The 18,706-nt window shown below is 34.9% G+C and overlaps 1 protein-coding gene across 1 annotated transcript in view; it reads left to right on the top strand.

Annotated features, from left to right (window-relative positions):
• LOC141561979 (uncharacterized) overlaps positions 1-18,706 on the top strand; it is a 265,321-nt gene that overhangs the window by 78,878 nt on the left and 167,737 nt on the right. The window contains exon 8 of the mRNA XM_074302015.1: positions 4,422-4,544. Coding sequence (XP_074158116.1) covers positions 4,422-4,544 — 123 coding nt within the window. The remainder of the gene's footprint in view (positions 1-4,421; positions 4,545-18,706) is intronic.

Raw genomic sequence — 18,706 nt, 5'->3', positions numbered from 1 at the left:
TAGAATTCAATTGTAAATTCATCTAGCTTTGGAGATTTTTGTCAGAAAGATCGTTGATAGCTTGTTAAATTTTATTTTCTGAAATTGATTCAGCATTTTATTTTCTCTTCTGTTAATCTAGATAATTTGTTTTTTTAAATGTTAATCCTTCTCACGTAGATTTTCACTTATTGACATAGAGATGGGCAAAATGACTCTTAATTATTGCTTTAATTTGCTCTTCAATGTGTAATATTTGGTTTTCTTTTTCTTTTTTTTTAATCGGATTAGTCAAAGGTTTATCTATCTCATTTTTCCCTAAAATCATTTCATAGTTTGTCTTTATTAGTTTGATAGTTGTCTTGCTGTCAGTGTTATTAATCTTTCCTTTGATTCTGAGAATTTCTAATATGGTGTTTAATTGAAGCATTTTAATTCGTTCTTTTTCTAGTTTTTAATTGCATTTCCAATTCATTTAACTGATCTTTCTGTTATTTAATGTGAATATTCTTTTTTTTTCCTTTTTTGCTGAGGCAATGGGGGTTAAGTGACTTGATCACACACAGCTAGGAAGTGTTAAGTGTCTGAGACCAAATTTGAACTCAGGACCTCTTGACTTCAGGTCTGGTGCTCTATCCACTGCCCTACCTAGCTGCCGCAATAAATTCTATATAATTCTGACAGTGGCTCCTTGATATTTCAATTGTTACTTTCTGGCTGTTTCCCCATGGCTATGTAGAATTTATCTAGAATTGTCATTTTTATTATATTAACATGACATGATAGCTATAGAATCTGCCTATGATATTGCTTGCAGTTTTCATTTTGGAACCTCTTTTAATTTGTGATTAGTGGATTCTTTCAGAGACTATTTTATCTTCTGGCTCTAGGATATCAAGGAGTATTCCTTACTAATTTCTTGAGAGATGTTGTTTAGGTTATTATTTTTGATGATGGCTTTCAGGTAATCCAATAATTTTTATATAAAGTCTTCTGGATTTTTTTCCCAAGTAAGTTTTTTTTTTTTTCAAATGAGATAATTCATTTTTTTCTATTTTTAAATTCTTTTTATTTTGTTGAACTGACTCTTATTTTCTTACTAGTATTTTATTTTTTAGTTACACATATAGTTTTCAGCATTCATTTTTTTTTTTTAAATTGAGTTCCATAATTTTTCCTCCCTCTTTTCCTTACCCTTATCCTTACCGCAGGGCAATCTGATATAGGCTATCCGTGTACAATCATGTTAAACATATTTCCATATTAGTCAGGTAGTATAAAAAGAGGATCAGAACAAGAGGGGAAAAACAGCAAAAAGGAAAAATAAATGAAAAAGTGAAAATAATTTGCTTTGATTTACATTCAGGTTCCATATTCTTTCTCAACTCTCATCTCAACTCTTCATTCCATCTCAACTCTTTTGGAATTGTCTTGAATCAATATATTGCTGAGAAGATTTAAACCTGTCATAGTCAATCATCACACACCATTGGTGGTACTGTGTACAGTGTTCTCCTGGTTCTGCTCACTTAATTTAGCATCAATTCATTTAAGTTCATGCAGTTGTTGGTGGTGTTTTTTTTTTTTTCTCTGAAATGCCCTGCTCATTTTTTCTTACAGAACAATAACATTCAGGTATATTCATATACAACAACTTGTTCAGCTATTTCTGAATTGATGGGCATTCCCCTTAATTTCTTGTTAAGGATCATGTCTAAGTGATAAGTGTAAGGGGCAGGTCAATTCTCCGAGAGCCTCCACAGCTATGAACATCTGAAGGAGTTGCAAAGTAACCTTTAGTGACACAGGTGTTGCTTGTGGCCTGGGAAAATAAAATTGGAGGCAGAGGGAAGATGGAAGAGGTCAGACAACACAACAGCCTCTCAGTGGGGAGGTCAGAGAACAGCAACTGCCAGTTTCCTTGAATCACCATCATCCTCTCATAAGAAGAGAAGAAAAGGTCTACAAGAGGTAAAGCAAAGTTACATATTGTGTTCCCAACAATTTCCCATTATTTGCCACCACAAAAAAGCTTCTATCAATATTTTTGTACATGTGGAGTTTTTTTTTCTTTTTTCTAATCTCTTTGGGATACAGTTCTAGTAGTGGTAATGCTGACTCAAAGGGTTTGCGTAGTTTCACAGTTCTTCTGGCATAATTCCAAATTGCTTTTCAGAATGCTTCAATCAGTTCACAACTGTACCAACTTCTTCAGTCATATTTTGAGCTTCTTTATTTAGGTTATGGAGTCCTTTTTTCACAATTCTATTGCATAACTCATTTCTTTTCCCAAGTTTTGTTTTGTGTCTCTGATTTTTAAAATCCTTTTTGAATCTTTCCTAGTGAGTTTCTGGACTTGAGAATAATCCATATTCCCAATTGAGGCATCACATGTGGATAATTTGATATTGTCATTTTCTGAGTTTGTTTTATAATCTCTTTCTTTTTGTGAGAGTAGTTTTCTGATTGTCTTTTTTTCTTGTTTTGCTCATTTTTAAAAAGTTGTACCTACTCCTTTGGTGTAGGGGCACTGTCCCAAAGCTCCTTGTACTAACTGCAGTGGGCCTAGTCACTGACTTCCTGTGCCAAGGCCTCTGGGATTGCCAGTTTGCCCACTTCACTAAGGTGATGTGGCTTAGTCATGCCTGTGGTGCCCCTTGTCCCACATTATCACTTTATCTGCCGAGCTGGGGCTGAAGATCTTGTAGCTGGCCAGTTGAGTTAGTACTAATTATTGTTAATTGATCTGTTCTATGTACACTAAGAGCCTCCCACTGGCTTGCCAGGATAGCACCTGCTTTGAACTGTGCTATTTTTTCACCAAAATGAGTCAAACCTCTCCTGAAAGCCTTTGAAGTCATCCTGGGCTGGAAAATTATTTCACTTCTTTTTTTGGATTTTGTGCTTGCTACAGAATTCTTCTAGAAGCTTGATTTCATATTGTTTTGGAGGGAAACTGGGGAGAGCTCAAGCTATTCCCTGGCTTCTCATCACCATCTTGCCTCTGCCTTTGACAAAATTCTTGTATGCTACAAGGTGAATTAAATTGTAAATTGGAAAGTTTAATAAAATCAACAAAAATAAAATACAACACAGAAAATGTTAGTTTGTGGTTTTCTAAGTAAATATATGTCCTTATGGAATTTAGAGACCTTTTTCTATTTGAAAATCATTGGCATATGGTAGACTACTTAGCACAGTTCATATTTTGCAGGAAGAATTATATAAATGTTCCACTTTGGGTGAAATTTGGGTGAAATACTTAGAATTCTTCTCTACAAAATCCTACTTTGAAATCTCATTTAGATAATTATGACTTTATAGAGTTGAACTCAGTTGAACATGAGTTCTGTCTGCTTAATCTTGCCAAGTTAGGAAGATTTGTCTTCTTATTATGTATCTGACATCATTACTGGGTTTTTGTATTTGAATGGATATTCATTCACAGCAATTCCTCAAAAACCATCTACTAAGTCATAGGAGAATGGTGAAAATCTATATTAATGGAAAGATTATTTCCAGAAATGAAATTCATAATTCTTCAGATACTGATGTGAATTTACAATCAAGGCATCTTTCTAATGACACATGGGAATGACATTTGTCTAATTTCATAGTGGGGGATGCTATAACAGGACCACAGTAAAATATGTTTCTGATTTTCTAAAAAGGGATAAGTCAATTCTATAACTGTAACCATTAATCTTTAATACCTAGGAAAAATATCTCAAAATGAATCATAAGAGTAGTGGTTTGGTCTACTTCAAGGAGATAATATTACTTGGAGCCAGTGTAAATCTATTAAGAACAAATCATTGTCATTTTACTTTCTGACAGTTATTAAATTGTTATTTTCTGAGTTTCCACATGTATTTCCCAAGAAAGGTCTGGATTTTAGCCAGGTGATTTTAACAACCTCCTGAAGTATCTTGTGGAATATCTTGGAAAGAAGTCAACTTTGTTGAGAATGTGCAATTCAATAAATGTAGAATAAGTTGAATTATCAAAATCAAAGATGTGAATTAATTGAGATTAATAGAAGAATGGAAGGTTGTCTCTAATTAAGAATGCCCAAGTGCTCTGTCTTGGGTTTGTCATTTATATTAATGATATAAAGATGGAATAGTTTATTAAGTACCCAACTCTTTGAAAATGAAGCTTTCCAAAATTAACAAAGTACATTTTCAGGAGAGAGAGCCTATTGCCAGCCTTCCCTGAAAACTTTTGTGGCTTGTATAGGACCACATAGAGTTGAATTTTGTTTTTGTGAATACAAGGCCATTTCTACCTCTTAATGAAAGAAAACAATAGGATAGAGGTTAATTATCAATATTTGAGCTTTAAAAAATCGGTAGTTATCTTCATACAATGTTACAATATTTATCATAATGTATCATAATACAATTAATGGGTTCTGGACATAGTATTTATATTCTTTGTAGATTTCAATAAGAAGAAAAAAGATACATTTGGGGTCATAGCATGCAATCAGATAGTACCACATAATATAAGCAACCCTGATCTTGTGACACAGGAGATGCCTGGACCATCACATCCAATATATAGTAAGTAATTGGGATTTTTTTCCCCCAAAACTTTTTTGAGCATTGTCTAATTCCTAAATTAGCAGGTTTTCATTTTATCCCAAAAGTCATCACTCATGGTAATCCCAGCATATAATGTTTGTCCTCATAGTGAAAATAGGAAGATAGCTTTGGGTTTTCCCCTCAAGTTCTCTTATAAAGATGTATGCATAGATTGCTATATAAAATGGGAAATTGTTGAATTGAGATTCCTTAGAATACTACCTTTCACACCCATACATTGAAATCAGTTATCTTGACTTGTCTGTATAATTTTGACACTGCATATTTTAAATAATAATGAAGCAGTTGATTCTTAATGTTGTAAAATTATGTAATACATATGTAAAAATTTCATATTCTTAACATGCAGTTGAAAAAAAATAATATAGCAAGTTTTTGAAAATCTGCAACAGTCTTTTTATGTGTTAGGAAATCCCATGATCCCCGCAGATTTTGAAGTCCTACAACAGTCTTATAATTTCTCAGAAAATCCAATTTCAGAGGGTTTTCAAGTCCTACAAGAGTCTTTTGATGTTTCAGGGATTCCAGTGATTCCTGAGGGTTTTGAAGTCCACCAATTTTTGATGTCCATGAGTCAAATGACATAATATAACTCCCATGCTCTTTCAGTGGTGGGCACAGTCAGCAACGGAATCACCCGATGTTTCTTGGGTCTTCTTCATTTCAAGGGTCTGCTCTATCCATCTCTGATGGACAAGGCAAATACGGCTCTTTGGCATTCATCTGATTCCTTCTCCATCTGAGGAGATACAAGTAAACCCTCTCCATCAAGCATTTAACCTATCTGGTCCCTTCCATTCACCACTTTCTGGGTCTCTCCACATCACCTGGTGAATATCTAAAGATAGTAGAGTTACTTGCATTTGACACTGCCTTTCTGGTGGGTTATAAAACCTGCCTGCTGGAGCCAGTGCATCTTTAACAAAAATCAAGAAGTTAATAGTATAAAGAACTAGATTTAAAAGTTCTCTAGGGTTACCTGTGGCTCTCCCTTTCTTTTGTTTTTGGAGGACTGTCTTAATGTCTCTGTTTTTCCTCTCTACTCTTGCTTGTCCTTTAGGATTAAAGGGTATGCCAGTAGTGTATAAAATCTTATATTGTGCACAAAAGTGTGCAAAATGTTTAGAAGTATATACAGGTCTGTTATCTGTTTTTATTTCTTGTGGCACACCCATAATTGCAAATGCTTGTATAAGGAATTCAGTGACCACTTGGGCTGTCTCTTTTGCTGCTGGTATTGCAAACATGAATCCTGAAAACATGGATAAAAGACAGACAACCAAAAGATTTATAATGGGTCACATCCATTTGCCAAATTTCATTAATTCTCAAAACACAAGGATCTTTCCTTAGAGGGAGTGTAGGAGCATGGAAAGGAAGGCAAGCTGTACAGGCTTTTACTATGCTCCTAGCTTCCTCTCTTGTTATTCCAAATTGTAAACGTAAAGCTTGAGCAGCCTGATGATATTTAAAATGAGATTTATGGGTTTCCTGAAATAAAGAAGTATTGGCCACCATCAAAAACAGGACCTGGTATTTAATTTATACTCTAACATATTTAACATGTATTGGTCAACCTGCTATCTGGGGGGGGGGGAAGGAGGAGAAAAAATTGGAACTAAAGGTTTGGCAACTGTCAATGTTGTAAAATTACCCATGCAAATATCTGGTAAATAAAAACTATTAATAAAAAAAAATAACAAAATAACAAAATAACTAAGTAAATAAATAAATAAATGTGAAAAAGGGGAAAAAATGGGACCTGGAAGTCCACTATGTGAGTGGAAATGCAAGATATAAATCTTACCTGGATGCTTTCTCACTTGCTCTTGAAGTTCCTTAAAGAGCTGATATATATTAGAGGCTACAAATTTTATTTGGGCTGTGGCAATTCTTTGTACCACATCTACCGAATAGGCTGAATCAGATATTATATTTATATCTCCTGGATAATATGTAAGAGTTAGGATGGTTGCATACAATTCATTCTGCTGAGTGGACTGAAAAGGAGTTCTAACTACTCTCTTTATACTTAAGTCATGAGAGTAAACAGCACAAATATTATGTTTTGATCCATCTGTAAAGATAGTTGGACCTTAAGAGGAATTTTAGAAACTTTTTCTTCAAGATTCTATTGCCAATTATATAATAGTTTGGTTATCTTTAATTATGACCGATATGTAAAATTTGGAGATGTGGCCAATAAAATTTTCCACTTTGGGATGGTTCCATAGCATTCATTAATTTGTGCATTGGTATATACCAATCATGCCATACTTTACCACATAGAAAACATTGACAAGTCTCTCTGGAATTCCCTTGCCAGAAGGGACCCTGTCTTGCCATGTTCGGATCTTGGGAAGTCTGCATCATAGTCTGGCTATGAAAGGTATTTATGCCCACTGTGGCACAGCATCTTATAATCTCCTCTAAAGGAGCACCCTTGCATAGTCTTAGTATAATTCTTCTACAAACCTCATTAGCATTTTCTTTAGCAAGTTCCCTTATCATAATACCTGTTACTGCATTTTCATCAATAGTTCATATGACAACTCTCTGCAAACGTTCCAGAAAATCAGCAAAGGGTTCCTTTGGCCCTTGTGCTATTCTTGTGAAAGCTTCACCTTATCATGTTTACCAGGGAGAAAACCCCATGCTCTGATAGCAGCAGCAGTAATTTGCTCATATGCTGATAATTAATCTGTACTGAAATGTCTGCCTAAGAACCTACGCCTGTTAGTTGGTCATAGATGATTGGAGTATTAACTCCACTTTGACTATTTTGTTGGGCTTGTATCCTACAGAGCTCACTATATTCAGAAAGCCACAACAAGTTTTGTCCAGGTTTTAAGCATGTCCTTGCTATAGATTTACAGTCCCTAGGGATTAATACTCGTAAGCCTAATTCCGTAATAACATTTTAACATAAGCTGATGTAGCTCCATAAAGAGTACAGGCCTTTTTCAGGTCTTTGAGGATTTCTAGATCAAAAAGAGTGCATCTTCTACTTTCTTTACCTGAAGAGTTAAATTGTTGAATCACAGAATACATTTCTATTCTCAAATCAGCTATATCCTGCCCTTCTTCTGTGGCTTTAAGTAGTGCCTTTTGTAATCTAGTCATAGGTGGGGGTGATTACTTCGGGGAAGGTGCTCATCGTATCACTGTCCCTCCCACTCCTCCTCCTCCCTCCATCCTGGAAGGTGGGGTTGATGGGGGTGTGTTGAGAATTGCCTGTGAGAGCAAGAATCACCAAGCCCTTCAACCTCACTTAACTCCCTATGCCTCTGGTGATATTGCCATTAATCTGTCTTTTGTCTTCCTCTTTTTCCTCACACTTTCTCATCTAACTGTTCTTAAACTTTTCTTTTTTTATATATAACTTGCAGGATTCTTTAAGGCCAATTCTATTACATTGTATATATAGAATGTTTCCTTGGAAATTGAATCAGGACCTTTATCATTGTAGTATTCTCATAGTTGATCTCCTACTAGTTTCCAATTGTCTGCCCCTATATCTTTTTTTTTTTTTTTTAAGAACCAAGGGGACATGAAGAGTCTAGCAATCTGCTGCTAAGTTACAAGTAGGCCTTATCCCTTGATCAACTTGAGTATGCTTTCTATAGTGCCCCCTCAGAATAGGAGTGGGGATGGAGCTGGGGATGGGGGAGAATCTTTTCCTAATATGTGCCCCATTTCAGCTAGAAAAGGTTACTAGTTTAGCCCTTAACAAAGTAAGTTCCCTGTTTGTCTATGAAAATACCCTATTTCCTGGTCACCAGGGACTTCTTCAGTGAAATTAGGGTCCTTGGTTTACATGTTGAGCACCAAATGTGAAGTCCGTCAGTCAGAGTCAGGATCAGTAAAAGTCCTTGGTCTTTAGGGGGAGAAATAAAGGAGATGGATGAAAACTCCACGAGCTCTCCATAACCTCCTTTCTCCTGTTCACAGCTAAAGTGACCCTGGCTTGTCTTACTCCACCCCCTAATCCTTCCTACAATTACCTGTAATCACCAAAAGATCAAGCCAGCACAGAATAGTGAGAAGGGCCATTTTCCAAGCATATGCTAATAGAGTATTGTCCAATCAGTAATTAGCCTTAAGTGCTCCGATGTCTGATTCCAGTGCACCAACTCAGAGTTTCAGCCCTTTACATTAAATCATCAAGGAATATTTTTAGTTGAGCTTTGATATTAGGACTTTATCTTGATAATAGTGTTAATCTAGTCCCATTTTGTTTTTGTTTCACAAAATTTCATTTGTTGGCTACAACAAAGGTATGTATGTATACATGTTTATACACATTCAAATTACAGATTTTTCATAAGAAAAATCATTATTCATTAGCTAACTTGTCCTACAATTTAGCTAATTTGTGTTGGACAATATCTCATCATTTTATACAGATTCCATTCATGAATGCCAAATACAAAAACTAAAACATTTGTCATACTTTACAAGCAAAGAACATGTAATGCATATACTTTATTTATTAAAACACTACTAAAACCTTTTACAAGTTATAAACTTTAAACTTCATATTCCCTAATGTTATGATTTCTTTTAGTATACTCTAATATCATTTTTAGTAATGTGTAAATATTATGTGACTCCAAAGTCATTATCTTATCATTTTATTTAGAATATATAACTGTTGTTTACAGGTTTTCATCTAATACAGAAATAGAACAGTCAGTAATTAAAACAAAAACAAACAACAGACAACTTCTGAAGAGAGCCAGAAGCAAAAGATTCTACCAAGTACCTTAGAGAAACTTTTTATTGTAAGTGAGTATTATTTTAGACTACAAATTTCCATGATACTAAAAATCAAAAAGTGAAATGTATGTAATTTTCATTTTAAAAAAAGCCTCTACATTCGGCTTAATAGAAAGTCGATTGAGAAAGATAATATTTCTACTTTGTCTTATGTGCTTAAAAATAAAAAAGAACACACATTTGATATTGGGTCCTTGTGAGTATGGATTCTCTTCTTTGTACTTGTTTTTTAATCTGGCTCATATTAGATGTCATCATAAATATTATAGATTAATTGATCTTGAAATTCCTGAAGATAAAAAAAATTAGAGTAAGTTGTAATTTATCTTGGATTACTGACAATTCTGCATTTAAAAATATTGCATTAATTAATACATTAATTTATACATAAGACATACATTATACATTAAATGTATTAACAGACATTAAAAATTGTTCATTCTAGATTCAAAAGGCTGGGAGGATTTAAAGCTAATCAAATTCATATAGGCTATTTGATGTATCTCTATTAATATAATTTTGTCATTCCAGAGCAATGACTTTTGGATAAATAGGTTTTTCTTTATAACATTTAATATACACATTTTGTGTTAATATAATGAGCATCTATAAGTGGGTCACTTATTTGAAATGAAGGAGTCACTTTTGTCAATAAAATTTTGTTAATAAAAGAATAGAAATTTATTACAAAGTACAAAATAAGACCTATTTTTCCATTATCTTAAGTTAACCTGAAATTCTCTGAAAGTGTTGTACCGTTTTCCCCAAAATATGAGACAGTATTAGAGAATAACTTGGGAATAATTGGTAGTTTGGAGAGTTGATACTTATATTTACTTTGGCTGTGAATTTATTAAAAATTACAAATTCTAATGTTATAGATTAGATAATGTTAGTTAGTAGTACATCGTATAGGATTACTGTAGTTTAATAGAAGATAATTTTATACTCTCAGGCCAATTTTTAACTAGAATTTAAATTGATTCTTGAAATAAAATAATTCCATGTTTGTTACATACCTTTTGGTGCTAATATAAAATCCAGATCAAATATTACATTAGGCTTTTATCTCAGTAGTTGAAACATTTAATTGTTTTGGTAGAAATAGTTCAGAAAATGCATTGAGTTCTTTTTTTTAAATCATGCCTGTCTCCCTCAAGCCTGTACCAATGCAATAATAATAATAATAATAATAATAATAATAATAATAATAATAATAATAGATTTTAATTTTAAATATATATATTTACACACACACAGTGGTAGTTTTCAACATTCATCTTTGCAAAACCTTATGTTCCAATTTTTTTTCCTCTTTACCCTATCCTCTCATATACAGCAATTCTGTATTCAATATAGATTAATCAATTCAGGTTTCAGTATTCAATATTGAATTCAATATAGGTTAAATATATATACTTCTTTTAAGCATAGTTCCATATTTGTCATGTTGTGTGAGAAAAAAAATCAAGAAAGGAAAAAAGAACAAGGAAACAAACAATAATACCTATAAAAACGGTGAAAATACTATGTTTTTATATACATTCAGTCTCCATAGTTTTCTTTCTGGATGCAGAATGGCACTTTTTCGGTCTCAAGTCTATTGGAAATGCTTTGAATCACCCTGCTGTTAAAAGAGCCACATCTATCAGAATTGATCATAGCATAATCTTCTTGCTGTGTTCAATGTTTTTTTGGTTCTACTCAATTCACTTGGTATCAGTTCATTTAAGTTTTGCCTAACTTTTCTAAAATCAACCTATTCATTATTTCATATAGAACAATAATATTCCATTACTTATTCAACCATTCCCCAACTGATGGGCATCTTCTCAATTTCTAGTTCCTTGCTACTACCAAAAGGGCTGCTATAAACACTTTTGCACATGTGAATCTTTTTAACTTTTTTTTTATTATCGTTTTGAGATATAGACCCAGTATAAACACTACTGTAACCTTTGGGCATAGTTTCATATTTCAAATTCAGAGTGGTTCACAACTCCACCAACAATAAATGAGAATCCCAGTTTTCCTACAATTTTCTTTTTTTTTTTTTAATTTTTTTTTTATTATATATATATATATATATATATTTATAATATTATCCCTTGTATTCATTTTTCCAAATTACCCCCCCTCCCTCTATTCCTTCCCCCCGATGACAGGCAATACCATACATTTTACATGTGTTACAATATAGTCTAGGTAAAATACATGTGTGCGAATATCATTTTCTTGTTGCACAATAAACATTAGAATCCGAAGGTACATGCAACCTGGGCAGACAGATATTAGTGCTAACAATTTTCATTCCCCTCCCAGTGTTTCTTCTCTGGGTGTAGCTACCTCTGTCCATCATTGATCAACTGGAAGTGAGTTGGATCCTCTTTATGTTGAAGATTTCCACTTCCATCAGAATACATCCTCATACAGTATTGTTGTTGAAGTGTACAGTGATCTTCTGGTTCTGCTCATTTCACTCAGCATCAGTTGATTTAAGTCTCTCCAGGCCTCTCTGTATTCCTCCTGCTGGTCATTTCCCACCGAGCAATAATATTCCATAACCTTCATATACCACAATTTACCCAACCATTCTCCAACTGATGGACATCCATTCATCTTCCAGTTTCTAGCTACAACAAAAAGAGCTGCCACAAACATTTTGGCACATATATGTCTCTTTCCGCTCTTTAGTATTTCTTTGGGATATAATCCCAGTAGTAGCGCTGCTGGGTCAAAGGGTATGCACAGTTTGATAACTTTTTGGGCATAATTCCAGATTGCTCTCCAGAATGGCTGGATTCTTTCACAACTCCACCAGCAATGTATTAGTGTCCCAATTTCCCCACATCCCCTCCAACATTTGTCATTATTTGTTCCTGTCATCTTAGCCAATCTGACAGGTGTGTAGTGGTATCTCAGAGTGGTCTTAATTTGCATTTCTCTGATCAGTAGTGATTTGGAACACTCTTTCATGTGAGAGGATATAGTTTCAATTTCTTCCTCTGAGAATTGTCTGTTCATATCCTTTGACCATTTATCAATTGGAGAATGGTTCGGTTTCTTATAAATTATGGTCAGTTCTCTATATATTTTGGAAATGAGACCTTTGTCAGAACCTTTGTTTTTAAAAATATTTTCCCAATTTGTTACTTCCCTTCTAATCTTGTTTGCATTAGAATTATTTGTACAGAAACTTTTTAGTTTGATGTAATCAAAATCTTCTATTTTGTGATCAATAATGATCTCTAGTTCTCCTCTGGTCATAAATTCCTTCCTCCTCCACAAGTCTGAGAGGTAGATTATCCTCTGTTCCTCTAATCTATTTATTATCTCCCTCTTTATGCCTAAATCATGGACCCATTTTGATCTTATCTTGGTATATGGTGTTAAGTGTGGATCCATATCTAATTTCTGCCATACTAATTTCCAGTTTTCCCAACAGTTTTTTCCGAATAATGAATTTTTATCCCTAATGTTGGAATCTTTGGGTTTGTCAAAGATTAGATTGCTATAGATGTACCCTTTTTTGTCCTTTGTATCTAATCTGTTCCACTGATCTACCGGTCTATTTCTTAGCCAATACCAAATGGTTTTGGTGACTGCTGCTATATAATATAGCTTTAGATCAGGTACACTTAGACCACCTTCCTCTGAGTTTTTTTTCATTAGTTCCTTTGCAATTCTTGACCTTTTATTCTTCCATATGAATTTTGTTGTTATTTTTTCTAGGCCATTAAAATAGTTTCTTGGGAGTCTGATTGGTATAGCACTAAATAAATAGATTAGTTTGGGGAGTATTGTCATCTTTATTATATTCGCTCGGCCTATCCAAGAGCACTGAATGTCTTTCCAATTATTTAAATCTGATTTTATTTTTGTGGCAAGTGTTTTGTAATTTTTCTCATATAATTCCTGACTTTTCTTTGGCAGATGGATTCCCAAATATTTTATACTCTCAACGTTTGTTTGGAATGGAATTTCTCTTTGTATCTCTTGCTGTTGCATTTTGTTAGTGATATATAAAAATGCCGAGGATTTATGTGGATTTATTTTGTATCCTGCCACTTTGCTGAAATTTTGAATTATTTCTAGTAGCTTTTTAGCAGAGTCTTTGGGGTTCTCTAAGTATACCATCATGTCATCTGCAAAAAGTGATAGTTTAATTTCCTCATTTCCTACTCTAATTCCTTGAATCTCTTTCTCGGCTCTTATTGCCGAGGCTAGCGTTTCTAGTACTATATTGAATAGTAATGGTGATAGTGGGCAACCTTGTTTCACTCCTGATCTTACTGGGAAAGGTTGCAGTTTATTTCTATTGCATATTATGCTTACTGACGGTCTTAAATATATACTCCTGATTATTCTAAGGAATAATCCATTTATTCCTATACTCTCAAGAGTTTTTAGTAGGAATGGATGTTGGATTTTGTCAAATGCTTTTTCTGCATCTATTGAGATGATCATATGGTTCTTATTAATTTGATATTAATATGGTCAATTATATTAATAGTTTTCCTAATATTAAACCAGCCCTGCATTCCTGGAATAAATCCTACTTGATCATAGTGTATTATCTTGGAGATGATTTTCTGAAGTCTTTTTGCTAATATCTTATTTAAGATTTTAGCATCAATATTCATTAAGGAGATTGGTCTATAGTTTTCTTTCTCAGTTTTCGATCTACCAGGTTTAGGTATCAGTACTATGTCTGTGTCATAAAAGGAGTTTGGTAGGACTCCTTCATCCCCTATTTTTTCAAATAATTTATATAACATTGGGGCTAATTGTTCTTTAAATGTTTGGTAGAATTCACATGTGAATCCATCTGGCCCTGGGGATTTTTTCCTGGGGAGTTGATTAATAGCTTGTTCTATTTCTTTTTCTGAAATGGGACTATTTAAGCAATTTATCTCCTCCTCTGTTAATCTAGGGAGCCTATATTTTTGGAGGAAGTCATCCATTTCACTTAAGTTATCAAATTTATTGGCATAAAGTTGGGCAAAGTAACTCCTTATTATTTCTCTAATTTCCTCTTCATTGGTGGAAAGATCCCCCTTTTCATTTGTAAGACTATGAATTTGATTTTCCTCTTTCTTTTTTTTGATCAAATTTACCAAAGGTTTATCTATTTTATTGGCTTTTTCATAAAACCAACTCTTGGTTTTATTTATTAATTCAATAGTTTTTTTACTTTCAATTTTATTGATTTCTCCTTTTAATTTTTGTATTTCGAGTTTAATTTTTGGTTGGGGGTTTATAATTTGGTCTTTTTCTAGCCTTTTAAGTTGTAAGCCCAATTCGTTAATCTTCTCTTTCTCTATTTTCTTCAAATAAGCCTCTAAAGATATAAAATTTCCCCTTATTACTTCTTTAGCTGCATCCCAAAGATTTTGATATGATGTCTCATCATTATCATTATCTTGGGTGAAATTGTTAATTGTTTCTATAATTTGCTCTTTCACCCAGTCATTCTTTAAGATGAGATTATTCAGTTTCCAATTACTTTTTGGTCTATTTACCCCTAACTTTTTACTGAATGTAGCTTTTATTGCATTGTGATCTGAGAAGAAGGCATTTATTATTTCTGCCTTCCTACATTTAATTTTGAGATCTTTATGTCCTAATATATGGTCAATTTTTGTATAGGATCCATGAACTGCTGAGAAGAAAGTATATTCCTTCCTATTGCCATTCAGTTTTCTCCAAAGGTCTATCATACCTAGTTTTTCTAATGTTCTATTTACTTTTTTAATTTCTTTCTTGTTTGTTTTGTGGTTTGATTTGTCTAAATCTGAGAGTGCAAGGTTGAGATCTCCCACTATTATAGTTTTACTATCTATTTCTTCTTGCAACTCTCTTAACTTTTCCTTTAGAAAGTTAGATGCTATACCACTTGGTGAATATATGTTTAGTATTGATATGGCTTCATTATTTATGCTACCTTTCAGCAGGATATAGTTTCCTTCCTTATCTTTTTTAACGAGATCTACTTCTGCTTTTGCTTGATCTGAGATAAGGATAGCTACCCCTGCTTTTTTGGCTTTACCTGAAGCATAATAGGCTCTGTTCCAACCTTTTACCTTTACTCTGTATGTATCTCCCTGCTTTAAGTGTGTTTCCTGTAGGCAACATATTGTAGGGTTCTGCTTTTTGATCCAATCTGCTATCCGTCTCCGTTTGATGGGATCGTTCATCCCATTTACATTTACAGTTAAAATTACTAATTCTGTATTTCCTGCCATCGTATTATCCCCAGATTATACTTTTTTCCCTTGACCCCCCTGATCCCCCTCCCCGATATTTAATTTACAGACCCCCCCTTGTGACACGCAACCCTCCCTCTTTTTTTTTTTTTTTTTTAGGATCCCTCCCCCCTCCCTCCAAGTCCCTTCACTTATTCTCCTTTTCCTTTCCCCTTTTCCTCTCCCCCCTTTTAATGAGGTGAGAGAAAATTCTCTGAAAAACAAATATGTTAATTATTTACTCTTTGAGCCTCTCCTGATGAGAGTAAGATTCACACAATGATTCTCCCCCTCACTAAGTTCCCTCAGATATGGTGTATTTTCTATGTCTCTTCCTGGGATGTAGTTTCCCTCTTTTTATCACTCCTTCCCCTTTTTCTGAACCGACCTCCTTCCCTTTACTACACCCCCCCTTTTTTTCTTTTATATCAATAAAATCAAATTATCCTTGAGTATTTTTTATATACCCACAACAGAAGTTACAGTTCTCAAGGGTTCTGTGTACGTTTTTCTGTTTCTCTTCAGTCTTGTGGATGTAGATCAAATTTTTTGTTTAAGTCTGGTTTTTTTCTTAGAAACATATAGAATTCCTCTGTTTCATTGAATGACCATCTTCTTCCATGGAAAAAGATGCTAAACTTAGCTGGGTAGTTCATTCTTGGTTGCAGTCCTTGATCTTTTGCCTTACGGAATATCAGGTTCCAGGCCCTTCTATCTTTTAATGTGGAGGCAGCCAGATCTTGGGTGACCCTTATTGTGGCACCTTGGTATTTAAATTGTTTTTTTCTAGCTGCTTGCAGGATTTTCTCCTTTGTGTGGTAATTCTGCAGCTTAGCCACAATATTCCGTGGTGTTCTTTTTTTAGGGTCTATTTCAGAAGGAGTTCGATGAATTCTTTCCACATCTACTTTCCCTTCTGTTTCTATTATCTCTGGACAGTTCTCTTTGATAATTTCCTGTAAAATAGAATCTAGGCTCTTTTTTTGGTCATAGTTTTCTGGAAGTCCAATAATCCATAGATTATCTCTCCTAGATCTATTTTCCAGGTCTATAGATTTTCCCAGTAAGTATTTGACGTTGTTCTCCAGCTTCTCATTTTTTTTGTTTTGTTTGACTGATTCTTGAGTTCTCTGTGAATCATTCATTTCTATTTGTTCCATCCTGACTTTTAAGGAGTTATTTTCTTCTTTCACAGTTTTTAGTTCTTTTTGTAAATGCCCAATTTCGTTTTTAAATGAATTATTTTGCTCTATTGAATTTTTTTCCATTTCCCTAATTTTTTTTTTTGAGAATTATTTTCTTTTTCCAATTCAGAAATTCTATTTTCTTGAGACTTTTTTATCTTTTCCAATTCAGAAATCCTACTTTCCTGTGTTTTTTTAACCTTTTCTAATTCACTAATTTTGTTTCCCTGCATCTCCTGTGAATTCTTTATTTTTTCCAACTCCAATTTCAGGACGTTGTTATTCTCTATCATAACTTCCCTTTCCTTTCCCCATTTTTCTTCGATCTCCCTCAATTTTTTAAGAGCTTCTTCTAGGAGAGAGTTATGTGATGGGGGGCAGGAATCGTTCCCCTTTAGGTTGTTGTCTGCTGATTCTCTGCTGTCAACTTCCTCGGGGTTGGATACCCGCTCTTTCTCTGTATAGAAGGAATCTATGGTTTTTCTAGCTTTTTTGCTCATACTTAAAAAAATCTTTTGGGGTCTGTCCCTGGGGTAGGAAATTATTTACTTCTTTACCAGCTTCCTCCCAGACTGGATGGATGCAGCGGCTCCTGAGCCTGAGCTAAGAGAGAGCTCTGGGAGAGAGTTCCCCACCCCCTCCCTGGAAGTGCCTCAGAGGTGATTAGCACTACTGTGCTTCGAGGGCGTAGAATAGTGAAGACAGCACGAAGCCCAGCCTATGTGTCCGGGTGGGGAGTGGATGTCTGCAGCAGGTGACGTGAGAAGCCCCTGCGCTCAAACTGGAAGTGTCTGCCAGAAACCGCGGTCCCTCGTTCAAAGGTTCCGCTTCTCTGGGACTTTCTGGAGCTGAGTTCCACTTCCTCCAGCTAAGCTAGGCAGTGTGTGTTGCCTTGGGCCGTATCCACCCACTTGTCAGTCTCTTAACTATTCTCAGGAGATAGCTGAGGCCACACCCCCTGGTGCCAAGAGTTCTGCTGAGTCACCCCCCCGGATCGGGGAAAATCTAATTTGAGTTTTAAAATATTTTGGCTTTCTCTTCTGAACTGCTAAATAATTAGCAGAGAAGAGCTAACAGCCTGTGCCAGATTCCTTTACCTCAGTGGCTTCTCTGATCCCAGAGCCCTTCCCAGCGCAATGGGCGCAGTGTGCCCCTACCCCACCGTCTGTGCTGGTCTTTCTTGTTCCTCCCCTGAGAACTGACCTTTCCTGTTGAAACTCCAGATTCTCATCAGCTGGTAAGTCGTGCTTCCAGTCCTTGTGGTATCTATCAGTCCTGAGCTAATTTTGAGACTTAATTTATCTAATTGGTTGTGAGGGAGTGAGGACGTTCACTGAGTCGTGTGTTTCTTCTCCGCCATCTTGGCTCCGCCCCCTTTCCTACAATTTTCTAACATTTATTAATTTATTTTCCTGTCATCTTAACCAATCTGAGCATTGTGAAGTGGTAACTTAGAGTTGTCTTAATTTGAATTTTTCTTAATCAATAGTGATTTAGAGCATTTTCCCATGACTAGAAATGGTTTTAATATCTTTTTCTGAAAAATTGTTTATATTCTTTGATCCAATCTTTGATTGTTTATATTCTTTGATGTCTGCAGCAGGTGACGTGAAAAGCCCCTGTGCTCAAACTGGATGTGTCTGCCAGAAACCGCGGTCCCTAGTTCAAAGGTTCCGCTTCTCTGGGACTTCCTGGAGCTGAGTTCCACTCCCTCCAGCTAAGCTAGGCAGTGTGTGTTGCATTGGGCCGTATCCACCCACTTGTCAATCTCTTAACTATTCTCAGGTGGTAGCTGAGGCCACACCCCCTGGTGCCGAGATCTGCTGAGTCACCTCCAGGGTCTGGGGAAAATCTAATCTGAGTTTTAAAATATTTTGGCTTTCTCTTCTGAACTGCTAAATAATTAGCAGAG

Source organism: Sminthopsis crassicaudata, chromosome 3 (assembly GCF_048593235.1).
Source record: "Sminthopsis crassicaudata isolate SCR6 chromosome 3, ASM4859323v1, whole genome shotgun sequence".
In the NCBI taxonomy this organism is placed as follows: domain Eukaryota; kingdom Metazoa; phylum Chordata; class Mammalia; order Dasyuromorphia; family Dasyuridae; genus Sminthopsis; species Sminthopsis crassicaudata.
Note: the sequence above shows the minus strand (reverse complement) of the source record. Positions and strands in the feature narration are given on the sequence as shown.